At 38.8% G+C, this 25,213-nt stretch overlaps 3 protein-coding genes and 1 non-coding gene across 6 annotated transcripts; 1 reads left to right on the top strand and 3 right to left on the bottom strand.

Annotated features, from left to right (window-relative positions):
- Nucleotides 1-105: 105 nt before the first annotated feature.
- Nucleotides 106-3,237, bottom strand: pomp (proteasome maturation protein). Its single transcript, XM_066699202.1, has 6 exons — nt 3,131-3,237; nt 2,551-2,651; nt 2,130-2,190; nt 1,359-1,460; nt 1,006-1,099; nt 106-315 (listed from the first exon to the last, which is right to left on the bottom strand). Exons 1-6 carry the CDS (start codon nt 3,131-3,133, stop codon nt 248-250), a joined length of 429 nt encoding a protein of 142 aa, XP_066555299.1. The 5' UTR covers nt 3,134-3,237; the 3' UTR covers nt 106-247.
- Nucleotides 3,238-3,416: 179 nt separating this feature from the next.
- On the top strand, nt 3,417-3,488 carry trnac-gca (transfer RNA cysteine (anticodon GCA)). The gene has a single exon. It is a non-coding gene; the product is annotated as a tRNA-Cys (tRNA).
- Nucleotides 3,489-3,909: 421 nt separating this feature from the next.
- c3h11orf65 (chromosome 3 C11orf65 homolog) lies at nt 3,910-15,194 on the bottom strand. 3 transcript variants are annotated; one of them, XM_066699196.1, is made up of 10 exons: nt 15,130-15,194; nt 11,495-11,645; nt 7,530-7,674; nt 6,533-6,625; nt 6,282-6,335; nt 5,532-5,741; nt 5,137-5,270; nt 4,795-4,965; nt 4,522-4,577; nt 3,910-4,153 (listed from the first exon to the last, which is right to left on the bottom strand). In XM_066699196.1, the coding sequence occupies exons 2-10, from the start codon at nt 11,605-11,607 to the stop codon at nt 4,056-4,058; spliced, it is 1,074 nt and encodes a 357-aa protein (XP_066555293.1). In that variant the 5' UTR covers nt 11,608-11,645; nt 15,130-15,194; the 3' UTR covers nt 3,910-4,055. The 3 variants fall into 3 exon arrangements, with proteins under 3 accessions (XP_066555293.1, XP_066555295.1, XP_066555296.1); XM_066699198.1 differs by having other exon boundaries at nt 15,098-15,131; XM_066699199.1 differs by lacking the exon at nt 6,282-6,335.
- Nucleotides 15,195-15,626: 432 nt separating this feature from the next.
- poglut3 (protein O-glucosyltransferase 3) lies at nt 15,627-24,344 on the bottom strand. Its single transcript, XM_066699195.1, has 8 exons — nt 23,823-24,344; nt 21,559-21,756; nt 20,850-21,133; nt 19,141-19,357; nt 18,607-18,803; nt 18,180-18,374; nt 17,612-17,716; nt 15,627-17,114 (listed from the first exon to the last, which is right to left on the bottom strand). The coding sequence occupies exons 1-8, from the start codon at nt 24,196-24,198 to the stop codon at nt 16,977-16,979; spliced, it is 1,710 nt and encodes a 569-aa protein (XP_066555292.1). The 5' UTR covers nt 24,199-24,344; the 3' UTR covers nt 15,627-16,976.
- Between the last annotated feature and the right edge of the window lie 869 nt (nt 24,345-25,213).

Below are 25,213 nucleotides of genomic sequence, written 5' to 3'. Positions count from 1 at the left end.
TTTAAATTTAAAAAATGAGAAAAAAAAAAAAAAAAAAAAAAAAAAATATATATATATATATATATACAAAAACAGCACATAAATGTAAATTCAGGAGAACAAGAGTGGGATTTAAAGTTTTATTAGAAATACATTACGTTTAATTCTATTCTAATCATACAAAATAATCCTGTATGCTTAGGTTGTATAGAGGGGAAAGCACATATGTCATGTTGTACAAATCAGAAATGTTACACACATGTCGTTTTTACAGCACACCCAGTTTATATTCTGCCATGATATGAGGCTCACCCATGACTTCGCTCTGTGCTGGATCTGCAAATAAACAACATTTATTTCTTAGCAGACACACTTATCCAGGCTACTTACAATTTACACAAGAAACTAATTAAAGTGTAACAGAAGTGCATTAATTCTATCAGTACATCCTAGTATATTGAGCTCATAACTGCAGACATAACAGCTTAGTCCTGAGTGTGTGCTAAAGAAATACTAGTATTAGTTTAGCAATAATTACCCATTACTTACTATAACTTTAAATAATAAATGTCATTATATGTAATGTTAAGATCTAATTAATCCATACATGCTTTTTTGTTTATATTACTCACTGTAGTTAAAAACAAACTATGATTCCCCTCCAAAGAGAATATGGCTTTATTTATATGTATTTAATGGCATTTAATTTTCTTAGTGTGACTAATTTAAAAAAAGTTGTATTGAATTTGCCAAGATTGATAACATTCTTGTTCTGATCACATCTACAGGTGTAATAAATGCAATTATCCTTTACTGTACTTTTGTAAGTACAGATATTTTGGGGTTCAAGTTTGAGAGACCTAAGCAAAATAATTACTATAATCCAAAGACAGCAAACAAATTAATTTGTGTTTCGTCAGATATAATTTAAACAGTCCATCGTTAGCAGTGTGTTGATGCAATTAAAAAAGGAACAATTACTACCGAGTACTGAATTCTTTTAACTGCATTGTGATCCATGCTTACCATTCAAGAAGTCTTCAAATCCAATTGCCTCATCATTGCCTCTGAGAGTATCTAGTGCGATATTTGAGCTCTGAAGGAATGGCAGGCGCTGTATCTGTAAATACATTACATGCAGAGTACAAATATTGTGTTAAGAAGCAGATACAACTTGTAGCTTCAATATGGCATATATACAGTTTTACAAAATAAAATGATATACACACAGACACACAAAGGAAGTCTTATGATGCACATTGCTTAACTTGGAAAACGAATGTTTAAAAGCAAATTTAATATCAATGAAATAACACAGATTTCCATATACAAGTACCCAAATGCATCTTGCTGACTATGATACCTGGCTGAGGACATACCTGTCGTGCTGCCCTGTACTCCATCTGAAGTTTCAAAGGTGCATGAAGCCCCTGAATATTTCTGAGTGTCGTAAAGTTCATCTTATCTTGGTTGAGCTGAAACTGTTAAAAACCGAGAATGAGCATTAAGGACATTAGACTGTGATTTTCGGATGGTGTAATTTACTGCAAAATGTTTCATTTGGGGATAATAAATAAATACATAAACCTCAATCTTAACTGAATTAATGTGATAACATGGTGAGCAATAACATATGCTAGAAGTAGCAATCACTCTCAACTGTAAGAGTTAAATTACTTAAGGAGTGTAGATTACAAAATTGTATTTTGTATGTTGTGTGCTCTTTCATAATGCTAAGTCACCCTGGATAAGGGCATCGGCTTAAAAAATATAGTAACTCATTAGTAGACTCATAGTAACATTTTAAGTGTAAATTGAAGGTACCAGTTTACACAGGTCTTGAATATCAATTTACTATACAGAGAAGGCTTCACTTGACATGCGTCTGTAGTGAGTGGTAGTGAGATGGATTATGACACTGAAAGCTATTGCGTTTAAACAAAAGAAACTCAAACTTGAAAACTCAAATGGGATGAATAAAAATAAAGAACAAAGTCAGAAGAGAGGTGTAAATAAATTGTATTGTGCTTGATTTATAATTTGTACTGTAGTATTGCACTTCTGTATTGCTCTTGTAACCTGTAAGTGGCCCTGGATAAGGGCATAAATAAATTAAATAAACCCTGAAATGAAAGCAGTGGGACACTTACATTCTTCTCAGAGAGCTCCAGGGGATGACTGGGCAGAAGCTCATTCTTCACACTGCTGAAGCTGAGCCCAGAGACAGGAAGGGGTGAAACTGCTCAATATGGGGTTTCGGAGCACTCACTGTGCATATATTAGCTCTCAAGCCTTCCTATTATGCTTTATACAATTCAATGTATAGAAACACCTGTTTAACATCATTAGTGTGTCACGCTTACATGGAAACCAGCATTATGCCATTATATGTGCACTGTACGATATGGACTTGTAGCTGGCAGGCAGATTGCTGCTATTGAATGTCATTTAAAACACGTACATGCAGTAATTTAGCTTCAATAAAACAACAAGTAATAATAGTGGAATAATCAAGCTTGGTTCATAACTCAGGATAACAGGCATTCATTAAAGACAGTGCAGACCGCTCACCCCTTGCGCAGTGTGTCCGGTACCCCGTAAGCCCCTGCTTGGGGACAAAGCCCTGTGACAGGGACGCTGTCCTTCAGCTGGGAGCGCAGGCCTCTGGTATTCTGTAACACATGTGAAGCAGGATGTGATCATGGATGTGTTGCACACCTTGATTGTCACGCTTAGTTTAACTGCAAATGAACGACGTCTCTCAGCTTCGAAGACAACCGCTGACTTTCGGTTTCATTTGTATCCGCTGACAAACTGATCACGCTTTTCTTTCCCTGCTCCGCCACGAAGCAATGGAGTGTCTCTGGAGCTCAAATACAGGGTTGATCACACTAATAACGGGCTATGAAGTCAGACGTGCTACATTGTCAGCACACAAGATGAACACAAGGCCTCAATATTGTAGTTTGCTGCGAAAATGAATGCACACACAGCAGTGACTAATCAGAACTAAGCAAATCGTTATTTTCAAAACAAACCCTACATTTCCCATCATCGGGGGAAAAGGGTCTGTTCATAACATTAATTTAAAAGCAGTATTATAGGATATTTCTGTATAAAAATAAATAAAGTAAGCGAAAAGTTTACTTACCATTTCGTGTAATGTGCTGCTTCACTGTGCGATACACCGAGTCACACCGTAGACTTCCGGGCCGCGTCTGAAATAACACACGTGACAAATTACGCAACTTCCGCTTACATGTGCAGAAAACAAGACTATAATGTGCTTTAATGTAATGAAAAATACATTATTTCAATATAAATCTTCATTTATATTCTATACATATTAACTAATTATTCAATTTTTAACAATTAGTTCACTGAAAACTCCAGTGATACAAATTTATATAGGTAATAATATTACGCTTTCAACAATCGGGGGTATAGCTCAGTGGTAGAGCATTTGACTGCAGATCAAGAGGTCCCCGGTTCAAATCCGGGTGCCCCCTCTTTTTTATTTTATTTTTTATAATATATAGAATACATTGTAAAATATTATTATTGTTATTGTTTATTGTATTATATCTTATATGTGAATTATATAAACCTGAGTATCCATCCAATCGTGAAGTTTAACCTGAGCAGTGTTCATGAACAAAATAAGTCCTTTGACAAGTCCAATAGCCTACATATCACTTTATCAGCAGACAATTGATTCCTGGAAACTACACACTTCACCAAGTGTTAGTTAACTGCTTACTGTTTATAACAATTATGAGAAAGTAAAACAAATAACATTATCGTACAGATTGAACAACAGCATGACATTATCTATATAATAATATAGAAAACTACAAACAATGTTTAAGTAACAGAGCTTAAGCATCAACCTGTCTGACATAAACTGAAACAGAAATGAACAGATGCCACTACATTCTGGGGAACTTTATTAGACACCATCCCTGCACAGCAACCATTATTACATTGAAGAAATGGGTATAAAGTCAGTTTTTCTAATCTGCAACGTTCACTTCGGAGAGCACAGATGAGTGGTAAGACTTGCACTGGTTTGAGACTTAAAAACTCATGGCATCGCTGTCCGTGGGTGGGAGGCTGTATTCCTGGGAGAACCCTGAGAACCGCTGGTCACAATGTGAGAGAACCAATCTAGAACCTGTGGGACAGATAAAAGGCTGTGTCAATGCTCCGCCAGCAGAGGGTACTATACCTGACTCCACATTGAAATTATGAAATTTTGAATATGAAATATTATGTAATTAAAAGTGGAGGAACTCTAGTAATCCTTCAATTGCAGGAATTAAGTTGCAGGAATTAAGAAATTTCCTTTTTGCAGGAAATCAAGACAAGCATTTAATTCCAGATATACGTAGCATTATTCCACTCTATTCCACACCTTACAGAAGCCTGGGTTTTTATGACCTGGGCGTATGTTTGGCTGTAATTGGCTGTATATGTCTCTGCATGAAGATGGATTTATAGGTAATTAACTGTAAGCCATCAGTCATGTTCTTTGTGTTTTACCTTTGTAGGAATCGGATGAACTGCTGGTTGCTGTTTCCTTCCATTCATTCATGTACCTAAAACAAGCACAGCATGGAAAGAAATTAAACTCTCACCTTTGTTTCAACGTGCAGTACACATACAGTTTATACCATTTCACGCATGTTTTACTCCAAGAGTCCCGATCAAATATTACTACTAATAGAGATAATGTGTGTGCAAGCATGTGTGTGTGTGAGAGAGAGAGAGAGAGGGAGGGAGGGAGAAAGTGTGTATATATACAAAGTCATTTACTCTTCAAAGTTGAGAGAATTGGTCCATTCCAGCAGCTCATCCACCTCCCACTCCAGCACGTGGTTTGGCCCCATTTCATCCACGGCTGCCATCATGCCTTCTGCAGCCTTCTGCACCAGCGCCGCAGTGTCGGGCTGGACCGTACGGGCCTGGAGAATGCCCTCCTCGTACCTGCAAACAGCGGTCACATTAATCCACAGCACACTTCAGTTGTCACTTTCTGAATAGATAAATCACTGTCTCAGATCCTACCACTCCAGGCTGGATCTTCGATCGTCACCGAATGCCACAAGTCTAAGTTTGTTCCTTTAAATACAAGGTCATGACAGATGACAAACTTACATCTTTTTCATCCATTCAATTTTCCTCTGCTTCCGCTTTCTCTCTACCTCCTGCCGCCTCTGTACTTTAGAGAAGTGGAATTCCATTTTCCTGTTGCTGGAGTCCTGTGTGACTGTGTCTCCCATTAACGCAATCTAAGAAGAGCAAAACGCAGGGCACACCAAACGGGAAAAGGGAAGGTTGTTTTTAAAACTGTCATGCACACTTTCAGAGTGGTGTGCTGTTTCAAAAACCATAACTGAGAATGAAGTATTTCAAACACAAACACCTTGGAATGAGGTAACAGAATCCAGATACGTTGTCAGTGCAAAAACATGTCGCACACACTTCTGCCTTCTTTGATATCTGAACTTCATGATACAACACTCATGATGCCCCGGAGTGATCTGCACTACCTTGCCTGACAGCAGCCTCCAGCCGTTGTTCTCTGTGCGTCTGTACCAGCCCGACCGATCGTCCTGTGGAGCCGGGCCGTGGTGATGCAGCTGCCCCATCAGAGGCTGTTTAGCTGAAGGGCTGGTGTAGTCTTTAGGGCTGCTGGCACACATGTCCACAATGGGCCGGTGTGTGTATATCTTGTAGTAGATATTTGGAGGAAATGTGGTCTAGAAAAATAAATATTAAATCCTGAGAAGAAACAAAACACTGTCTCTTATTTGACATTTCTCCCCCAGTTAATTTTGAAGTTAATAATAAAATATGCTAGTATTATACATATGGAATATAGTGTCTACTAGATCGAGGGAAGTGGAAACATCTTGGGGAGGCCTTCATCAATATGGGCTGATGATGATGATATACACACATATATATAAATAGAGAGAGAGAGAAAGATACCCACACACACACACACACACACACAATACTAGCTGTAACAAAGCACGCAATGTGTTTGGTTATGTTATTCCTTTGTCTTCCATGGGAGGTCAGTCTTACTGTTGCCTTCATTTCCTAACCAATTTACAGAACTTAAGACATGTTGGACTATGAGGAAATGGAGGTCATGTATTATTATATACTATTAGAAATTGGAGTGGGTTGTAACAGACTTTTGCCACTTACTATAGACGGTTAAAATGTGTCTAATGAAGTGTTAACAAAAATCTCTATATAAATATACAAAATTAGTATTATAATGTACTTACACCTCCAAGTCGAAATCTTATGTAAACCCCTGCAGCTGCATCAAGTAATTCAGCCTAGAAATTATGCCAATTAAAAAAGGGATCAATAAATAAAATAATAATAATACAAATATATAATGTTGACTTTGAGGTTCTAGACTGTATGTTTATTCTCATGTTAGGAAATTCTTTACAGATTGTTTTTAGACATAATTTTTAACATTTATATTGACAAAGTTATATTAAAAATGCATACACATGTATTTACTCACCTCTTTAGGATTGACATATTTAAGTAGTAAGCGTGGGTCCCCTTGGTTTCTGAATCCAATCAGATGCTTGTAGTACTGAAATACATGAGTGTCCTGCACATACAGTGAAAAGGACAGTGCAATCAGTTTCCGAGTGAAATACAAATGTAGCATATTGCGTTTTGATTCATAAATAGTGTAAAGCGGTTTCTGACAATAGACTTAACTGTGTAGTGATGCACAGTTGCACTTTGTGGTTCACGGGGAGGTGAACGTTTTTATTTGGTTCAGCCTACAGTCAGAAACATCAGCTGTGTTTAGGTAGGGGAAGTCTGTATATTGCACATACAAAAAAAGCTTCAACTTAATATCAGGTTCCTTAGTCAAAGTTCAGATGTGCAGCATCTTTAGTATGATTGATGAATTAACTAACTACTATAATCTCACTGGCCCTGCATTTAAAGTTCATATATATGACAGCCTCACAGAATACGGACCTGTCTGCTTAAAAGGGCAATGAATGGAAGTACTGAACTGCAAATATATTTAAGACATACAGTGGATACAGAGGACTCCCATTTGTTGTCACAGAAGTTTCAAGCAGTTTTGTGCTTCATAACCTTGTAAACTAATGTGTTGTGCAGGATGTATTACACCTCCTACAACTCTTGAAAAACAAACAGTTAGCAACCAGCAGGAATGTTTATCCAGTTCATTTACAGTGAGCTTTGAACCAAAACCATTTTCTTCTGTTTCACAGGTTTCAACTTGTATGTGAACTCTGTTTTTCATGTTTTTGATATCTGTTTATCTAAGAAGAAGAGGATGGGACCGACTCCTGCTCATGGAAAACAAGCTGATGCTGAAGTAATACCTGACTTTATCTTTCATGTTCACCCCAGGGAACAAAGCTTTGTTTCTGCCCAGATTGTGTGCTAAAATGCTTAAGGTTTAAGTGCAATTCATGCTTAATCTATAAATAAATACAATTAAAAAATAAGATGAGCTGCGTGCTTACAATATGCCTTCTCCACGCCCTCTGGATGACCTGTGCGGCATGGGCCTGCTTGTCTCGTACAGGATCATCACTGTCTGGAGGAGTCGTCCATGCCACAGGCTCCAGAGGGCTTCCTTCCCAGAATGGCCCTTTCACTTCTAGGTCACTGCAGGACAATTATTAATGTTTAAGCTATAGACAGTTATTAATACAGAAGCACTGGGTCTGTGAGATCAAATTATAAGCCTTGCCTGACTATCCCAATGCCTATATACTGATTGAGTATACCGCAGAACATGTGCTGTGAAAAACAGGAGTCAGGGAGGCGAATCTGAAGTCAGCAATCACATCCCGATTCAGTGTCATAAAGTAGCCATACAGTTGTTTGAATACATAGAATACAGTTTCAGTTTCAATTCAGTTTCAGGCTGAATTGCTGAAAAGTAGCAACAAGACAGACAAGTGCAGCCACTTCATGCCACACCATCAGAATGACATTCTCATTACCAAGACCGGTCTCTGAAAGAAAAGATGGAAATAAGTCTGGTGACACTCAACAGATGACAGTAAGTCATGACAGACGCATCAAAAGGGATGGGGAGGAGGAGGCTGCAGCTCATAACATCAAAGCTCGACATGTCCAACTTCCATCACCTGCCGCCATCCAGCAGATAATGAAGCTCTAACTGGAAGAAGGTAGAAGATCAATTTTCTTGTCAATGTACTTTGCCAACAAAGATTTGGACCTGACTTAAAAGTGCGATTTTGAAGTGTCAATTACAGATGATATACGACACTTGATAGATTTGAAGTTTTCATTATATTTTAACACACCTTGAAATCCCTAGCTTTCAGAGAGCACACCTATGCCTCGGGGGAGAAAGCTAGAGTACGGTAAGATTTGAGCAGAGAAGACGGTTGAACAAGCTTACAGGGAAAGTCTCCTATTACATTACATTACAAAAATCATAATCCCAAGAAAACCATGCTATGAAATTTACCTCAAACAGCTCTTTTTGTTATATAAGCCCCACACCACTCTCAAGTTCAAACCATTACGTATAAACATACTGTGTGGGGGGAAGGAACCTGCAGTCAAGGGCAGTTCAGTTTGTATGGGGGACCTATAGAAATTATAGTTATTTTCTTCTTTGCCTGCTAGAGACAGTTTCAACAGGGTTACTGAATAACATTAAATCAGACGTCCATTCACATAATTAAAAAGAACAGGATAAGAGCAGGGTCGATCACCATGGGCCTCGAGGGGCACAGTCCAGCAGGCTTTCCAAGACTTCAATAATTACCTCAGAAAAGTAATTAGTTCAATTGTGTAATTTGCAGCTCAGTTGGACACCGTGCGTCCTTGAGGTCTGGAGGGGGTCAGCGCTGATGTAGAGGATGAGCAGAGCAGTAAAAGAAATGTTTTACATATTTCCAGTCTTTGTCCAAATTTAATCGATAAAGCTGAGTGATAGCTGATGATCTGAGCACTTGGGTATGAAATTGCAGGAACCATTTTGTCTACATTTGTGACTTTAATGGAAAGGGTTCAGTAACCCACCAGACATGTGTTTCTCACCACCCCCATTCCTATGTAATCAACGAGAGAGATTGAACAGAAGCGAGACACACTGGTGAATGCAGGGAACAAAGAACCTGTTCCAACTGCCCAAAGAAAAGCACTTGGAAAAAGCCTCATAAATCAAACAGGAAACCCCCCTGCTGGCAAGGTAAAGGCTTCTTTTATATATCCTCAGGGACATCCAAACAATTCTGCTATAAAGCACACTTAGCCACATGGAAGTAAATTAACTCCCCTGATCTCCCTAAACACTGACACAGCAGACAAAACACGCATCTTGCCTAATTGCACTGTGGCTGTAGGATACAAAATAAATAAATGCTTGTTTGGGAATTGTTGGCTATTTTAAGATGTAAAAGCTTGTAAAATTACTTTGGTGTTATTTTTTTTCTCTGCAGCATTGCACTTGGGAAAATATCAATCTTATTCCTGAAAAACAGGAGGCAGACAAAAGCAAAAGTACGATAGTCAACCACAATATTGAATTTCCATCACAGGGGAAAAGCAAATACGATTGGCAGAAGTTGTAAATTAAGAGACCATAAAGATTATGCTGCTTTTACAGTGTTTGTTTTAAGTCCACTTTATTTAAGACCTCAGTTTGATCCAATAAGAAAATATAGCCCAAGTGTTTTCTAGAGCACAATGATGTAATGAAATGCTGGGCAATAGTGTGGTAATCTATGTTTTCAGGAAAACAATAATATAAAACATCTACTGTATAGATACGTGTGTTTTGGAAAGATGCAAAAAATGTTCCCGTGTGTTTCTTAAACAAAGCAAAATCTTACTTTTCTAAAACCTCAAATACTGTTTGTTTCTTCTTTTATTTAGTACAATATATGTGTGTTTGTGTGTGTGTCACATTGTTAGATTTCACACTGTTGAAATGCCCACTTCATCTTGACCATTCAGCCCCCAGGATCACCCTTGTTTGGAAAAAACTCAAAGCAGTGGTACACAAGGAGACTTATTTAACTTCAATAAAAACATTACATTGTCCTGAGATACATTTATTCTATGTGAAAACACGTGACTGCATTATTCTCAGACTTAAACAACAACAATAAAATGTTTGTCATTCCTTTAAATGTACCTTAGCAACATCCCTGCACAATAACAAACAGACACATTTAGTCCAGATGTTCACTGAACCATCAAACCAAAATGTACTGACATCAACAGATATTAAACTCATCTCTCAAATGAATGCCCTCTTATTGTTTTCATTCCAGTTATTCATTAAAACGTTTTTATACAGTACTCCATTTGCGTTCTAAAGGTCAGTTTATGCTAATGAATATGTGTTGGCTACAGTGTAAGAGCATTTTAAACAGATAGTACACATTAAAATAACTTACAGCCAACAACACTTCATTAATAAAGGAAACACTCAACAAAATATTTAAAATCTTACCCCCCACAAAAAAGATCCAGAGACCCAAACTGGGTGGTAATTGTTTTTGTTTAATTTTAGTAAACGTTTCATCTGGGTACATCCAGACAAATCTATGCATACGTTTGTGTTGAATTTAAGTCAAAATCTCCAAGAACTTGTCCTTGGCTGATCTCATTCCATGCGAAACAGCGCAAGACTATTGTATAGTCTGATACAGATCTTGCACAGGAAACAGAATGAGCAGAAGAGAGGTAAAATATTTACATAAGCAGAGAAAATTAATAGCCCAGGTAGGGTAGGCTTGAAAACAGAGGCTGTGTGGGGCTGGACAATTATCAGTAAAGACAGAAAAATGTGACTGTAGAGGAATCACAACACCACCCTGTCATTGAATTCCACAAGGCTCCTAGCTTTCACCTGCCGCCTGACAAGTCTGTAATTCACTGGACTGATTTATGTTTTTAATGGTCATACCATACTAGCATTTTCACATGTGAGTGTGGTTGTAAAACGGAAAAGGAACCCTGTAAATCACGGCGTTGAAAAACAGAGCATGGTCTGACTTTATTCTATAACCTCCTCAAAGAATCCTAAATGAGGCACTAATAACTATGGCTAGCGGTAGATTTTATGACAGAGTGTAATGCACCCCTATGAGTACTGAGCATAACGGAAATGAGAGAATAATGGAATACATGAAGGATTATTTGACTGATCCAAATGGCAACCACTTTGAAATGATCAAGGCAGTACAAATCTCTAAATTTTAAGTAGACTATGTTTAGATGTGCAGGTATTCATAAATCGATTAACGGACTGCAATTGTGCCGTCTTTTAGGTATTAAAGAGCAAACTTCTTTTAATGATCAGAACACACCAAAGACAAGTAGCTGGCGGACAGGCTGTGATCGAATGTTGTGTATTGCCCTTTGGAACTGAGAGTCATGTGAGATCGTGTTGGAAAAGTCATTCATGCCAGTTGCCCTTTTGTTAAGCTTCGCCCACCTTATATTGTCTTCCACAGGAGACGTGTTCTCAGACATTGCCGGTACCAGAGCCACAGACACCAGAGAAGAGGCAATTACACTGGCTGGATTTCCAGACACATAACTGGACATAGGGGTCTGCTGAAGGGGCTCAATTCAATAATCACCTCCTAGAAGAAGCACAACATGTTTTTAGTAGAAAGCATAACACAAGGAGATTGGAAAACACACTTTATTGACAGATAATTTCCATCTCTTTGTTTTAAACTGCAGTATTGTCTGGCTAAAGTCTTCACTCAACGTTAAGTCATTAATGTAACAAATTCTTTTAAAAACAGCTTAAAGATGTGAAGCATATTTTCTGCCCTTTATCTAAAACATTTCTGTTCCTTTTAATTTTATTATTTAATAACCAACATAAGGCAAATATTTTAACTAATCAAAATGTTAATAATTATTTAATAGTTAAAGACAACTTACTCCTCTCCTTAGCTTATATTCTACTCCTTGTAATTAAAGACATTTTTTTCTTTATCTGTAAGTCTGTTTGTGGTTGTTGTTGTTTAACTGAAAACAATCAAACAATGCAAAATGTATTATGCCCTTCTTTTGTCATTTTGTGTTTTCCAGTTATTAAAAGAAAATTGTGCCCTGGCCTTTGATGAAACATGTTATGTTTTGCCTTTAGTCTGTTTTTTAAATTCCTTCATTCGACTGCAGCTGTTCAATGTCTTATAGCTTGCAGGATTAATCCTCTGACAGCACCTATGGCACACAAACATGCTGGCTCAGGTCTACTGGCACTAGATCCTGTTTATTTAACTCTCGATGTTACTTTAATCCTGCAATAAGGAAACAAGACTGTCCAGAGGCAATTAAGCACTTTAATGTTGACTTTAAAGGAACAAAACCCAGGTCACTCAACACAACTTTAGTAAGGCAATGCACATTCATTCTAGATTAGCCTCATGGCCTTAAAATGAAAATCATGCTCAAGTTGCATTACGACTCTCCATAAGAATACACTGTATTTCAACAATTAGCATCAACTTGAAAACATTACTTTACAGGTGGATGAACAATGGTCTCAGTGCATTAAAAGCTTTAGAACTCAATATAGTGCCAAATGTACACAATTATTCCACAGGCATAATTAAATAAATGTACTTTATTTCATGCCTAGTAATCATAATTGTAATATTAATTCCACAGTTATAGATGGGACCATAAGTGGATTTCTAGTATTTTTAGGATACATTTGAAGAAAAACTAGTTAATAATGACATAATAAACGTTTCCTCTGTAATATTTGTGTGGGAAGCTCAAACGCATCAAACAGCTCGGGAGACTTTATCCTGTGCTGTCGAGCTGGTTTTTATGGCTATGCCAACTCTCAGTGGAGGAGTGCTTGGCAAGCTGCAGAAAGCCTTTCAAAAGCACTCCCTTTTTTTCTATGCATTTCTGAGAATTGCAAACCAGCAGGTAATTAGCCATGATGGAATTAGAAAAGTTCATGAGATGGCAGAAAGGAAGGTGTAACTATAGATAAACAAGATTGCTGATGGTGTGATTAATGTTTTACAGGATAATACAAACCATATGGAAATGATTACGAGTTTTATGTCTTTGTATCTGTACTTTAACATACAGGATACATATGAGCTATGAAGAAAACAAAAAAAGGAATTAGCATAACACATCCATGTTAATTTCTGTAATACTTCTTCTACAGGCCGCTGCTTGTGTTTTAACCTCTGCTATTTACTGAAGACAAATCTACACAGAACATCCATGTAATCAAACTAAATTGCAAAGGTAAGTGAAAATAAGACCGACATTAAAACACATTCCTGTTGCACAATGACATCACCACTTGATACAGGTTTAAGAGAAGGATTAAATCTCACACCACACAAGAGTCCCTATACCATTCATGAGATGGCATATCAAGAAAAAATGCAAACATCACGTTCTATTATCATCTATGTAGAAATACCATAGAACTATTCATAAACTATATAAATGCAATTTGTCTTCATGGGAACTGCAACATTAAGTGAAACGCAGTGGAAGTGGGAGAAGAACCCTGCTGAATGGCTGTGTAATGAGTCATTATTTCTTCAGACAGGTTTAAGATTCTTTGGCATTGTTGGCTATTTATAGGGGAAAACACCCATTAAGGGAATGCATTACCAACACATTTACAAAACAATTACTTTGAAGAATAAAACTGGTGTACTGGTGTAGGAATTCAGTATTAAATAACCTGTCTGCACCATACATAAACAATCTTTCTGCAAACCTGAATTCCCCATTTAACATGGAGACTAAAATTAACTCTGGACAAAGTCTCTTTCTTAGTCTTCAGCTGTCTAGAGAAGGTTTTGACATTGTGGGCTATTGAAAGTGAAAATGTGCTATTGGACAAAGAAAATCTGGAAATGTGAAATTTGTTTATTAAAATCTAATCTTTAAAGTGTGATTCAAGTAAAAAATTAAAATGTAATTTATGGCATCATACTCTGCTTGCTGTAACATCAGTTAAATCTGTCATGAAGTCCTTCACATCAGGGTGTAAAAAGGATGAGTCTTTTTGTCACTGGTGCCTTTTTTGTTATACATCACCAAAGATGCGATGGAGTGTTTTACTTAGTGCTGAATAATCAGAGCTGTCAATGTGTGAAAAATTGAAATCTACCTGGGACTATGCTGCCCAGCATTTTGGACGGAGTTACATAAATAGGTTGACCTAAAGCCAAGTTTGGTGTTTTTCCATTTAGTATTTGGGAAGGTATGATGACTTCACACCTATGTTTAATCTCTGCACACCCTTCCTATATTCATCCTGAGAATAAAATACCATTGACTCACCTCCCCCTAGTCTTTTCTCTACACTGTGAACTCTTGGGCTACAGCACATTTCCATCTTCTTGCTCTGGGTGTCATCTGGACATTATCTTAGGCCCATTCCTCTGGAAATCACATGACCGCTAACACCCTAACAATTTAGATGTTTACTAAATCAGGTACAGCAGAATGGGCTCTCTTTGAACTTAAAAAAAAAACCAAAAACCTTTTGAGATCAGAATGGTATAAAAAAATAAAAAAATAATAAAAACAAATTCGATGTGATGATCAAGTGACGCTGGGTGTAACATATGTCTGACACAAGCAGTAGTGTGACAGCCCTAGTGAAAGTAGTCTGGTGAGGTGAGAACAAGAGACTTTCATTTTGTTTTGCACTGAGATCACCAAGCTTCAGCCTGCCTTTGATTTCTTAGTCACCACAGTCTTCAAATATTATTAAAAAAACAGTTAAAGGAAATGCAAGTACAGTATTCAGGAACAGGTCAATAGTCTAGAAAAACTTCACTCTCGCAGTTCTTTTAATGTAGCTATCGTCCACATAACGCAGATTGTAGTTTGAAATTAATTGTGAGCTCCTGCATGTTATGCCACCAAACACGTTTTCGGTAAGGAGAAGCAGACCTTCAGAGTACAGCCCGACCAACAACACCGTAGTTCTGCCACCGTCTAAACACGACAATGGACGTGCTCTGGGATTAAATTATTGAATTGAAAACATCAGATAAACCTTTCAAACGTATAGCGAAATGCATACAAACAAGGTGACGTTTTCACAGCCGTGATTACCTTGCGGATCCCGTCCCGCGGCGTCTGGTTACCGCAGCAACCAAGCGGATATGACGTGACGGAAGTGGTCAGTGTAAGCGCTCGCGTCGCATGCAGTGTCTGCTGCACTGTGCAGTTATATAATCTTCATACTGGAGGCAAAGATGTTTGCTGTAGCTTTATTACGTTGGTAGCCTGCACGGATTTGCAACGTTGCAGATGAGATAATCTTTACGTCGTTCGTTTTATCATAGTTATGTGAACTTTTTTCAAGGTGATAGAAGTTATAAAGCCTTTCTATTCCCCAGACTGTGACTATCACCTGAACAAAATATAGCTAACTACCACAGCTTTTTTTTGTTTTGTTAGCTCACACATATTTTTCAGAAAGATGTTAGTTAAGTTTGAGAGTTATGATGAGGAAAAACAAGCAGAAACATTTGATCTATAACATAAACCTTCACATTACGTCTCTAATTAGGCCCTGACGAAGACAAAACACATATGCACACGGTGTGAATGGTATATTGTTTTTATTTAAGAAACTAAACTCACAACTATTGTGCAATAAATATTTGAAAAATGTGCAAAATAAAACATCAGTATAAATGTATTAAAAATACAAATGCACCATTAAACATTTTCACTCATAATGATATAAAGACACGATCAAGAGGAATAGAAATACAAACATGGATATATCCAGAAATTACCTTAATATGATTTCTGTGAAAGTGGCATTTAAATAAATGTAAACTTTACAAATTCTCTTCAATGTATTAAGTCTTTACAATAGCCTTGGTTAAAGAGTAAATATAACAAGTGGTGTATGGATGAATCACTGAATTGTACTATGTGGCAGGCTCCACAGTAAATGTACCTTTTTTCCCCTAAATGGGCTGCAAACCGTTCAGAGCAAGGCACTCCTACTATGCGTTAAAATCTTCTGAAAGGGCTGCTGTAATTGCACTTGCAACAAACTTCACCCGAGTTTCTCTAGAAAGGATAAGTGGCACCTGACGTCACAAGACTGTTGTCATGTTCCCACCTAGTGATTCCATTCTCTGAGTGTTACTGCGTCTCTGGGGGGAGGGTGGAAACAGAACCAGGCAGCAAAGCCTAAAGCTATTTTCTCTCATCCTTTCACTACCACAATATTAGCATTCAATGACTACAGCCAACATTTCAGGGTCAGAAATAAGGCCCCACTTTGGAACATTTTCATCCATTTGACACTCACCTTGTACCTGGAAACATACTATACAAATACCCCGGCACCCATAAGATTGTACCTACCTATTCCACCTACATGAAAGTCTATTATCCATTCATGTGTTTTCAATAGCTAAAATGTAGTAACTCACAAGCCTCAGGGCCATAAACAAAAACAACATTTGTGATGTATAGTACCTTCCTGGTGAGTGTTGTGAAGAAATAAAAGCTTATGGCACATCAAGTTTAACAACAACCCTTATTTGTATGTATTTTTACCAGAACTATGGAAGACACTTACAATAACTCAGCCTTGAACACAAGGGTCTTACAGTACACTCTGCATCCCAAGAATGAGTGAGAAATTACTGCTCCATGTGAAGCAGCAAATTCTAGTTAACTGAGCAGACAGGTTGCTGGATTGGCTGCAGTAAACTCCATTGGGAAATAAGCAATAAACGGTTTGGTTACGTTATGCTTATTTTTGCTTATTATTAGTCTCCTTTGTCTTGCTTGCCCCTTCACTGGTGACCCGAGACACATTTCAGGCCTCTAGAGATTGAATGTGATTTTTCAGCCCCTTGGGTACAACAGGGCAATGATAATTTACCACTGAATTGTGCCGGTCTTCTGTGACTCTGAAGAGAGATTGGGGGTCAGAGCTCGTCCTTCTTCTGGGAGCTCCCCTGTGGGCTCCGGTGACAGGTACACCAGGAGTCCCCGTCACTGGGCTGAGGCACATGCTCCATTCCTTCATGGACCTCAGGCCTGCTGGTCTGACGCTCGGCATATTTCTACATCCAAAACAACAAAGGTGGAAAGGAAATAATTAACAAATTAGAAAATGATATTAAAACAAAAATTGACATTGAACATTATACTAGAATCTGAAGTGCAGTAAAAGTGAGTGAGTACTGTTTAAGCATTTACACTTTCAGAGTTTGCAATTGTTTTCTAAATAATAAGACTGAAAAATGTGACTTGTTCCAATGGACACATATAGAGCTAGGTTATGCTTACATTAAATAATAGACCAGTCATAACAAAATAATTAATAGATGTCTGAAGTTTTGATCTATGCGGAGATCTGTTGGTACTGAATGTATGTACTGAAGTGGTCAGTTATCTTTCCCAGGCTTTGAGCAGGTGACTGATTAAAGACATCCAAAAAGCCTGGCAGACTTCCTAGGTCAGTCTTTGGGTGCCCCAGTAATTGAACATTCCGGATTATTTTCCTTTGTTCCATTTTCCACTTAGTTCCATTTTCTCAGTAAAAGGGTCACCAGGTTACCTGGAACACCATGTAATAGTAGCAGTACAGTCGGTTAGGCTGGAGGAGGTCTCTGGCCAGAGCTTGTGCAGCTCCGGCAATCTGTTCTGCTTCAGCATCGTTCTCCTGGGAACAAAACAATACAGATTAATTGAGACCCTGTTATAAAATTATTATTAAATGATAAAGAATTCAAACTTACTCCACATGATATGTTATTGTGGCTTTACTGATTATTAGATATGAATGAGCTTGCATCCCACCCTAATCTATACCTTGATTAATTAAAAATCTTCACCTTCTGAAGTTACTGGAGGATGACAGATGGACAACTGCAGAGAAACACATGTGGTCCAATCAAAGGCTGTGTGTGTGTGTGTGTGCGTGTGTGTGTGGCGGGAGGGGGGTTGTACCACACCTTGTCCTCTTGCACACATCCATGTCTTGTATACATTGATTTTAATTCTGATGTAAATTCAGGCAAAAACCTGCATCCCAGTGTCAATCGTAACAATGTGAATTAGCACTGCTCCGATGTGAGAGCTCTGTCCAAGGCTGTCCCAGTAATGTGGTGATGTCACTCGCTCACCTTAGCCCACTTGATCGTGTCAATGAGGTCCGAGAGGCTCCTCTTCACTGGCACATAGTGTTTCCCTGGCTTCAGGTGTATATAGAAATGCTCATAATAGTTGGAGTCCTGTTTCAGCACTAGGCTGCTCCCTAGCAGCAGGTAGGGGAACCTGTAGGCTGCTACGGTGCCGTCCACATTCACTTGGTACTTGTACTGCAGGGAAAGAGATGCGGTTTCCAGTTATCTTTACTCTGCTCTGACCCATGTGTTTTCTTTCCCATTACAGTAATTGTCCATGATAATTAAATTACACCCCTAAGGTGGACAATTTCACTTAACTTATCGTCCCACTTCAAAAGAAATCTCCCTCCCTACCCCCTTAGTTATTGCACACCTGACTGAAAGCCTGTATCTCAGTTCCCCTAAACGACCTCCAGCCCTGTACCTTAAAGAAATCGAAGAACCCAACAAGAGAGGCCTTCCCCAGCTCCTTCTCCCGCTCTCTAAAGAAGAAGAAGCCAGTGATGCCAGCGTCCAGGAGCTCGGGGTGTTGCCGGGACATCTGCACCAGCTGGAGACGCTCCTCTCGGCTGTCCCGGCCCCGGAAGAACGCCTGCTCAGTCTTGTTGCTCCATGGAGGGCCTGAGAGAGACAGGGAGGCTGGAATTATAATGACACGCACACAAAATCCAACACTGCTGTCCTGTCCCATGAACGCTGCAGACAGAGGTTTCTACCATCATCTTTTTATTAGGAGGAGGGTATAAGCTAAAAAGACAGCAGTGAACAGTAGACAGGATACTTTTTCAGCAGGCTGAGGTAATGTTCAAGAACTGAGGCTAAGCTAGTAGACAACTGCAGGTATTCCAAAAGGCCAAAGTGCTCTACTGGAATATGCTCAAGGCTTGAGTTTGCCTACACTAACTTTTCAACTGATTTTTCCATGTGGAAACCAGAGGCAGGTTTTAAAGAGGGTCACCTGTATTCCCCTGTAGGGAGAGCAGGTCGTTGGACACGCCTCGCAGGGTTTCCAGTGTGGAGTGTGTGATGTCATAGGTGGGCACCACGATGTCCCTGGTGTCTGTGGAGCCACACCATGAAATAATTGGCACTGGACCGGGAGTGTCGTTCACTTTGCGCTTCTCCATGGGCCAGTCTCCCACGTTAATGTAAAACTCCACATCGGGCAAGCGCACCTTACATAGAAACAAGCAGGGGAAAAGTGTGGGAAACCTTATTAAATTATTTTGTTATTATTTGTTTGAAGAGAGTGATGAGTGTGGGAGTAAATTATGTTGTTTTTCTCTTCTCCCATCGTTGCTATTTGAATTGCAACCCGGCAATAAATCAACAAAGACAACCTCTAGTCTTTAGTTTTGTAATTGCTACATAATTTCAAACAACAAATGTGTCCACAGTGTAAAGCTATTTCACATGTTTACACACAGTGTTGTGTAGCCTCTGTGAGCTTTCCTTTTTCACGAAAACCACAAAGAGGTTCTTGGCAGACAATCATAACAAGCAAAGGTTGACAGCATGTACAAACAGATAGAACTGGAATAGACTAGACATACGAATCCTACTGATTTGAACAAATAAAGATTTGGTTATGAAAGACCCATATTTATATTTATTACAAAAACTATTTAAGCGTTAGTGTATGCTCTGTACTGTTCCATGCTGCTAATACTGAGGAGTTTAATTTAATATTATCGTCCTTTCCTCTCTCTCTCAGTTGTTATTTTACACATGGTTCTAGCTGAGACTCTGTTGCTCAAGGTTTTGCAGACGCGTTACTGTCATTTCATACAGATAACTTGCTGTTGCTAGGTGGTATTACGGACCATATTAGGATTTAACTTCCTGACTATTAGAATAGAAATGTATTATACTGCCTTCAGTTATTAGTCTTTGCCATTGTAATATGTTATGAAAGCTGTAACCAATTAAGTGCTTGAGAGAACTGCCTTAAAACCATCCTGCTATTTTCGTGGTGACTGTTTGACACTCTCCCCGGCATGCTTGCATGAAGAATTCACCCTCAGAATAAACTGTGCTTCAAGTTAGCAGGATTAAAAACAACCACGTTCATAATATTTTTTCAAATACTAAGCCATTAACCTATTTGTTCTGTTGATCTCACAGTTGAATGAAACTAAATTAATACCGTATTAATCGGATATCCTCACTAAACTCTTAATCAGCTGGCTTTAAACATACACAAGCTCTTGTTTTTATGTGTTAACCAGTGATCCGTATTAATCATGAGATTTTAGGGAATTACAGAGTATTTATCTATGTATACAGTGCCTGCACAGTGACTAATACTGAAAAGAACAACAAATGAAGGACACTTGAGATTGAATAGCAGTGCCTGGAGGAGTGTTAGTATAATAGACTTGCTGTGGCACAGTGTCACGACGATGTGGTTTTCATGAGCTCTACAGTTACCACGGCAATTTCTCGATTCTAGATTAGCACTGGAGTGAACTTGACAATAACAACCAGATGCTGTCGCATTTATATAGCGCTTTAACATCAAACAGAATCCTAACGCACCTCACAAAAAGGATGACAATCACTTTAGTATGCATAACTTTTCCTGAATTACAATCCAAAAAAAACACTGCTACAAACCGGGAATTCTGCCCAATTTCCAAAAAACAAACCACTGCTGTACAAACTCACCTTTCTGGTCAGGGAAAGCAGTATTTCATCAGAGAACATTTTAAAGTCTGTGTACTTCCCCAGGGTCTGGCGATAGACCTGGTTGTTGACCACTGTGTAATGAATGAGTCCCCCTCTCTGGCTGAAGCGCTTTGGGACCTCCTGGCGCAGACGCTGCAGGTCGATCTGAGGGAAGCTGGCGAAGTCCATGGAGATCTGAGGCTCCTGGTCAGGGCAGGACATTGCAGTCTGCCACGCTTGGGGGTCCATCTCTGGACAGTCACAGTACTCATGATATACTGGCCCTGCCAACAGAGGAACGTTTAATGAAACTGTCAATTACTTCTTCACCATTCTCCATAAGAACTCTCATAATACTTTTTGACATTAAAGATATTTTAAAAACAGATGCTTATAAGTTTTAAAAATGCATAAATTAATGAATAAATATCAAATTAAAGCTGTATTAATTAATATGAAAACCATTATGGATCTGTGGGTTAACACTTAACTTCCTTTTAAAAATGAAAATGTTTTCTTTAAAAAAAAATTATCAGACGGAAAAGATAGTTTCACATTTTGTCAGACTTTCCTGTTACTTGTCAAGTTTTGCGGACATAATTTATCACAAAATTTAAAGTAAACTCACCACTGTTAATAAAATTAAAATTAAATAATCAGCATAAACTCCACTTCTACAAAAAAAGCATGAAAGGAGCTTATCAGTTACCTTCTAAGATGTATGGGGACTTTGCAACAGGCTTATCCCTGTGTAACACCTCAATCTTCAGGCCCTGATTGGCGCTGCCATACAGACGGTACCTCATCAAAAATGAGCCATCATTTCTGTCCAAGGGCTTTGGCACATGGATACGGATGTGTTCCTTAGGTGACAGAGAGGAAATTCTCACCACAAAAGCTTCTTTTCCTGAAATGCAAGAAAGATGAGTATACTAACGCCCCTACAGCTACTTAAGCAATTTGGCAAACTGATGTATCCACTTTGAAAAGATCAAAGAGTTAGTAAGTACTGAGATTAAATCACACATCATAATGGTGTGAATTGAAACTACAACTTGAAAGCTTACTCAGTGTGAAATGGTAATATGAGACAGGCGTGTACACAGAAACAACCTGCAACCTTATTTACTTATTAATGGATACAGGAAAAGCAGGGTAGGCAGTCATGAGTGAAAGAAGGCGAATGCACAAACTTCCCCTGTAGTTTGACACAAGCAGAAATGGGTTTCCCAGTGGGATTAACAGAGAGAAAGGGGTACATTCTGAATGAGACATTGGATAAAGCCTATTTAAGGCACAGTAACACAAAATTGACAAATCAGATATTCTATGGTCTGTAGTTTCAGTTAGAAGTATTTGTATTTGTTATTAATCTCACAGAATGTGGCATGCATATTTCACTTTGGTAATTTTTCTGAATTCCAATCTCCATCAACAAGATTATTTCAGATTTCTTAGGCAAGATAGGTCACTTTACGCTTATTTCGCTTATAAGATTTTTCAAAGCAATCTAGAGAGCCATTTGTCACTTTTCTAATGCCTCCTACAAAGTCCTGTTCACATTTTCCCCTCCCTGCCTTGGAGGCCATGACAGCCGCAGACTGCCTGTGGTTTGGGAGGTTCCCATACAGAAGAATAACTTGGGAACCATCACAAGTAATATAATACAATTTTAAAACAGGTCCCCTGCCAATGTCTCTGGGACACTGTCATCTCCAGACAGAAATAATACGAGTTAATTTAATACTATAGTAGCTCAGCCTGCTCAGAAACTCCACCTCTCTGCAAAGGTGATCATCAAAATGGTACATATAAGAGTGCACAACATTAGTGTTATAACAAAGGGCCTACGTGTTTAAATTTAAAGTATACTGAACAATACATACATTGTTCTTTATTTCTAACATACTAACATCATGCAGGACAGAAACATGGTTACTTCAACCAACACCCAGGAGTGAGGATATTATGTCCAGTTTCCACTGAAGCTGAAGAATGAACCAGAGGAAACAATAAATCACAGTTTTCTTTTCTTTTATTTAGAAAGATTATTTTTCCCTTCACCACACCCTAGCGTGAAGATTTCTCTGAGGGTGTGACAAGCACTCTGATACCATTCAGCATCTTCAACATTGCACCATAAGAACAGATGTAAAATGTAAATATATCATATTTTATATTTAATAATAGTATAGTATAATATAATATAATAATAGTATAATAGCCACACAAGGCTTCTATGGGGAACAGCAAGTCGCACAGAGCACCTGAGTGATGCAAATATTGAACTACAGATGCAAAAGAACCTTTCAAAGGATTGTATCAGCTTGGATGTGTTGTTTGCTCACTTGTTATGTTATGTCTGTTTTATTGTTCATATGCCCACCAGGCTCACCAAACCCAGTAGAGACTGATCATCCCAGCACTACTGACAGGCCCAGACAAGTTGAGAACATCAGTCAAACCAAAGAACAAATCTGTGATCACAATGTGTAATGTGTTCACTTTTTAAATATAATTATGTATATTATGTAACAGTTTATCAAATTACCTCCAAATTATTCTTCCAGCCTGCCATTATACTATATGTTCAGGCCCCCTGAAGCTAGTAGTTGTATGGAAACATGTTAACCACAACAATAATAAAAATATACCTTCAGCATGTATGAATAATGAACAGTTGCTTTATCCTATCATTATAATATACAAATGCTTTTGAATTATATTGTCTTTTATACAGCTTAGATGTATCCTGTTTAGTGTCCCCCCCCTTTTTTCTTCTTGTCGCATAACTATACTTTAACAGTAATTCACTCTCACACACCCTTGCCTCTCGGTTGTGGTAGGGAGTTGTATAGACATCATCACAGAAAAAGAAGACTTTTCTTATCACAGCAGTTTTAAAGTAATTTTGCACATTATGATTCCCTTGTGAAAACGGGTCTCTTATGTCTTAAGTGAAATGTCCTTTACCTGGAGAATAGGTGAGGTTTTGTCCAGTGGGACTCACGGCTTGGATGTAGAAGTATCGAACAGGCAGGACAACTCTGGGTTGGAGTCCAGCACCCCAGATAACAGACATGGCAGGGCTAATAACTTCATCTTGGGTGCCCTCACAATAAGACACATGCACACATCCCGAGGCTAAAATCAAGCCCAGGACGACCATGATGGCACTGCGGCTCAGTACAATCATAGTGTCTACAGACCAGCCTGGACCAGAGTCTGAGTCTGAGCCACTAGCGATGCTGCCAACAGTTCCGACTTTCTGACATTTGGCCGAGTTTGATTGGACGCGGGACAGACTCGTCTTTGGCATGAGAAACAGACATCTTAACAAGATTGGCATTCCCCAAATTACAGATTATACATGATCTTATGTTTCCGTGATGGTTTTGCTACACAATGTGCCCGCCGATGTACAAGTGCTGATGTTTATTTCAAGTTAAATATTAATCGTGGGAGTTCAGCGTCTATGCGGGTGCACCATGAAAATAATACCGACGGGGAACTGCGAGGGGGTATTGGGTTCCGTGGGCGAGGAGGAACTTTGACTGCAGTTTCCTATATACACTCACCTAAAGGATTATTAGGAACACCTGTTCAATTTCTCATTAATGCAATTATCTAACCAACCAATCACATGGCAGTTGCTTCAATGCATTTAGGGGTGTGGTCCTGGTCAAGACAATCTCCTGAACTCCAAACTGAATGTCTGAATGGGAAAGAAAGGTGATTTAAGCAATTGTGAGCGTGGCATGGTTGTTGGTGCCAGACGGGCCGGTCTGAGTATTTCACAATCTGCTCAGTTACTGGGATTTTCACGCACAACCATTTCTAGGGTTTACAAAGAATGGTGTGAAAAGGGAAAAACATCCAGTATGCGGCAGTCCTGTGGGCAAAAATGCCTTGTTGATGCTAGAGGTCAGAGGAGAATGGGCCGACTGATTCAAGCTGATAGAAGAGCAACTATGACTGAAATAACCACTCGTTACAACCGAGGTATGCAGCAAAGCATTTGTGAAGCCACAACACGTACAACCTTGAGGCGGATGGGCTACAACAGCAGAAGACCCCACCGGGTACCACTCATCTCCACTACAAATAGGAAAAAGAGACTACAATTTGCACAAGCTCACCAAAATTGGACAGTTGAAGACTGGAAAAATGTTGCCTGGTCTGATGAGTCTCGATTTCTGTTGAGACATTCAGATGGTAGAGTCAGAATTTGGCGTAAACAGAATGAGAACATGGATCCATCATGCCTTGTTACCACTGTGCAGGCTGGTGGTGGTGGTGTAATGGTGTGGGGGATGTTTTCTTGGCACACTTTAGGCCCCTTAGTGCCAATTGGGCATCGTTTA

The sequence above is a fragment of the Amia ocellicauda genome, chromosome 3 (assembly GCF_036373705.1).
Source record: "Amia ocellicauda isolate fAmiCal2 chromosome 3, fAmiCal2.hap1, whole genome shotgun sequence".
NCBI classification, from domain to species: domain Eukaryota; kingdom Metazoa; phylum Chordata; class Actinopteri; order Amiiformes; family Amiidae; genus Amia; species Amia ocellicauda.
This window is presented reverse-complemented; position numbering and strand designations above follow the sequence as displayed.